This window comes from Papaver somniferum, chromosome 6, assembly GCF_003573695.1.
Source record: "Papaver somniferum cultivar HN1 chromosome 6, ASM357369v1, whole genome shotgun sequence".
NCBI lineage: Eukaryota > Viridiplantae > Streptophyta > Magnoliopsida > Ranunculales > Papaveraceae > Papaver > Papaver somniferum.
In genome coordinates, this window is record NC_039363.1 from 5,727,007 (window position 1) to 5,731,135 (window position 4,129).

Consider the following 4,129-nt stretch of genomic DNA (forward strand, 5'->3'; position numbering starts at 1 on the left):
ACACGTCATTAATTACCCAAAACGCTCAAAACAAAATTTGAAGTTGAGAAATAAAAAACATTAGCTGCAGTTCACGAGAACAGTATGTAGTACTGTATCGGAGCAGTAAATTAACAAACCCAATAACCAGTTGTCCACACTCCACACATCCCTAAATCCACCACCACCGCCAGCCTGGATTTCTTCTCTTTCTTTCTGACTTGCCTTCAACGTCTCTTTACTTTTTCTTTAACTTTCCATATTCACCCTTCATCACTATCCACAACTTCAAACATTCCTTGAAGTAACTTTGCAATTTGATTCAAAGTATAGGGGTATAAATGTAATAGATCTAACAACTACCCAAAAAGTTAAAACGAGTGCTGTAACTAAGCTGGAGTGCTTTTTGTACATTAGTACTGCTGAGATAGTAGCCATAGAGAAAGACTGGACTACTATTAGCTGTAACACGGAGGGCAGGGCTAAAATTTCTTTTCACTAAAAGACGCGTTACTCTTTAATTTTTACACTCACTCCCACATTTTAACAAACACTATATAAACCCCTCTCATTCCCCTCTTCTAATCACATCCAAAACACCAATTCTCTCCTTCTCTACTTACTTTCATTTGCAATTCCGATTCTCTCACAAGAATTACTCAGCTTTGCTCAATAGAACAGGAATGGCTTCTTCTTCATCTTCTTTCATGATACTTCTTCTAAATGCTCTTTTACTAGTTTCATTCTTTCAGTTCTCTGTAGCTACTGGAAGGAAACTCAATGAGTTAGTACAAGAACAGCCTAGTGTACCATTAAAATACCACAAAGGAGCTCTTCTTTCTGGGAAGATTTCTGTTAATCTCATCTGGTATGGTAATTTCAAACCTGCCCAGAGAGCTATTATCTCTGATTTCTTCAGTTCAGTTCATTCAACTTCAACCCAATCAAAAAATGAACCATCTGTTTCTACATGGTGGAAGAAAACAGAGAAGTACTACCATCTACCAACTTCTACCAGGAAACCCACTTCATTAGTTTTGAAATTAGGGAGGCAAATCTTTGATGAGAAGTACTCATTGGGTAAATCTCTTAGCAACAAGAAAATTGTCAGATTAGCATCCAGAGGTGAACAGAGAAATGCAATCAATGTTGTATTGACTTCTGCTGATGTTGCTGTTGATGGGTTCTGTTCTAGCAGATGTGGTACTCATGGTTCTTCAATTTCTGCTACAAAGAAATCCAAATTTGCTTACATTTGGGTTGGAAACTCTGAGACTCAATGTGCCGGTCAATGTGCTTGGCCTTTCCATCAACCAATTTATGGACCACAAGGCTCACCATTAGTTGCACCAAACAATGATGTTGGAGTTGATGGTATGGTGATCAATTTGGCCAGTCTATTAGCCGGAACAGCAACAAATCCTTTCGGAAATGGGTATTACCAAGGACCAGCTGAAGCACCTTTAGAAGTTTCTTCTGCTTGCACCGGAATTTATGGAACAGGAGCATACCCTGGTTATGCCGGAAATCTGCTAGTTGATTCGAGTACCGGTGCCAGTTACAACGCCAATGGTGCTAATGGAAGAAAGTTCTTGTTGCCGGCATTGTTTGATCCTGCTACATCTACTTGCTCAACTTTGGTCTAGTAATTTCAATAAGAAGATATGTACACAGTTTTAGAGAGATATGTATAATAGGGAGGGGGTTTAGTGAGGGTTTGAAGTTTATGATAATGTAACAATTTATTCATTCTTTTTTAAATCAATGAAAAAAGAGCAAAAAACTTCTTTTGCTTTTTGAAAAATTAAAGTTTGCCATTGTTCTGTCAATTCAACTCAATTGCTTGATAAATTTTGAATTTCAGTAAATTTATTTTTGTGAAGAATTTTATTCAAGAGGGTGAAGACGAGTTTTCTTTAAGGAACCTCTCAAAAGGGAAATGTTAAGGATGGTTCTCGGCTGCCTTTTATGGTTCACAACAAGACTTTGGTTGCACTCAATTCCCGTACTCATGTAAAAGCTCTTGTAAGTCTTGGTGTAGAAGAAGTAAGCAATTAAAAGCTCATTCTTGGTGTGGTTGTCACTTTTCATTCATAATTTACGGCATCTAGAGAAGTAAAATGGGAATAGCAGTGTAAAATTCAAGATAAGTGAGTACTATGATATGTAGGCTGTTGCAGTTAAAAGACTTGCAAGATTATTGATGATTGCATTTAGTAGCAAACTTGTTTTACAACTGGAACCGGAAGTGGTCCTTCTAGCAATTGGGCTTGCTTCATTAGTCGACAGTAACTCTGCCCAAAGTTGTTGAAGACTTGAAGTACTCAAGGAAGTAAATGGAGGGATATTCCACCGTCACCTAAATTTTGTTACCTTGTAATTTAAAAATTGCACTGTGTGTCAACGTGATCGATTTTTTTTTTTATCGGTCAATAGGAAAAGATTTATTGAAAAAAAATGAGACAGAGGAATCGATCACCCAAAAAAGAGGACAAAGAAAAAAGAGCCAACAAAAATTAAAAAAACATCCACAAAAAATCTCAAATCAAACTCAAAACGGCCAATAGAAATATGAATCCCATAAAGCTATCACCATATTAGCCGTTTGCAGTTGCGAGAAATCTCACAACTACATCCTTAGTAAAATCTATAGAACAATCTAAGAAATTATCGTAAGAATCTCAAGAACTTTTATTAAAATCTTAGAACAAGTATAAGGATATGAGAAAACCCTAACTTGGGAAGCAAATAATCTTTCTCTTTCCTAAGTATCTTGTATAAACTCTCTAGAAAGATCTCTCCCTTTTATAAAGACGCTCGACTCCTTAGAGCTTCTCCAATGGGTTGTGTGCGAGGAAAAAAGTCTTTATCCACGTCGAATACACAACCATTTTCCTAAAAACCTTCTCCAACCCTAACCTCATAAATCAATGGGTAGATGACATGGCATGGCTTTGGCTAGACATCCTCTTGGTGAACCTCTAGAACTGTCTACCCATCCTAATCAGATTTTTTTAATGAAAATAATTATAATTATTTAAAATCGATTTTAATTACAAATTAATATTGTTAACTAAAACCTATTTTTTTACAATCAATTGCATAGCAATGCATCCTCTGCCTATCTTGTACTTTTTGTTATTCCTATTATCCAACATGAAATTTTTATTGATTAATGTAACAGTACTAATATGTTAACGTTTTTGTTATGATCATCATCCATGGTCAAATCAAATTTGCTTTTAGGGTTTAGCAAAAGATATTAGAAAAACAAATCAAGTCAAGGTGTTTGATTAATTCTTTATACAATAGAAATAGATAAAATCATCACATAAGTGATTTAATATGATTACGTTTGGTGCGACTTCGGATTAACTTGTTTTACTCGTCTTCTTGTACTGGTGTTATACAATGGTATTGGTGATTAATATTTTAGGTAATTTGAAATTACGGAAATAAAGAGGACAGCTACACAAAAAAGGGAACACAATATAGATGGATTGGAGAAGAAAATTTATTATTCCATAATTTTAGGAAAATTGGTTGCCATGTATGATAAAGGATGTCTTCCCACAATGCCACATGTGAAACTGACCACATGACCATTGGAGAATATAAAGGAGTTTACATAGTGAAGGACAGCTAATAAAGCCCCTTATTTTGGATCTGACGTGTGTCACTGTCGCATAGGAATTTACCATTGCTGCACGATTTCTTTACTGTCGCACAAATCTTCACACTTTACTCATGATTAGGTGATGTCATCTGGTTCGTCATCTTGAATATGTTGTATGCCATCGTGTTCGCTTATCACTTAAGGAGTTACGTCGCATACTAAACAAGTGTGCCGTATTTTGTACCCACATTTTGGCTCTTCTCATATCGTTCTTTTGATAAAGAGAGCGGTATGAGAAACTCTGACATGTTTTTCCGCACTCGTTCATCTTTTCGTATTCCTATCAGTTAATCTTTTTCCGGGTTCTCGGCATGGTGACCCACACGTGTTTTCTTCACCACTCATTATAAGACACGTCCTTGATAACCGCCTCTTCTTATCCGCTCATTAATGTATTGATGGGAAGAAATATCTCGGGAGTTGGGATGAAAATACTTTATTTACTATTGTACATCTCCTCTTTTTCCTTTTTAC

The 4,129-nt window shown here is 36.0% G+C and overlaps 1 protein-coding gene across 1 annotated transcript; it reads left to right on the forward strand.

The window, feature by feature from the left end:
* The first annotated feature begins 561 nt into the window (after positions 1–561).
* Positions 562–1,783, forward strand: LOC113286772 (protein EXORDIUM-like). Its single transcript, XM_026535389.1, has one exon. It carries the CDS (start codon positions 663–665, stop codon positions 1,623–1,625), a length of 963 nt encoding a protein of 320 aa, XP_026391174.1. The 5' UTR covers positions 562–662; the 3' UTR covers positions 1,626–1,783.
* The last annotated feature ends 2,346 nt before the right edge of the window (positions 1,784–4,129 follow it).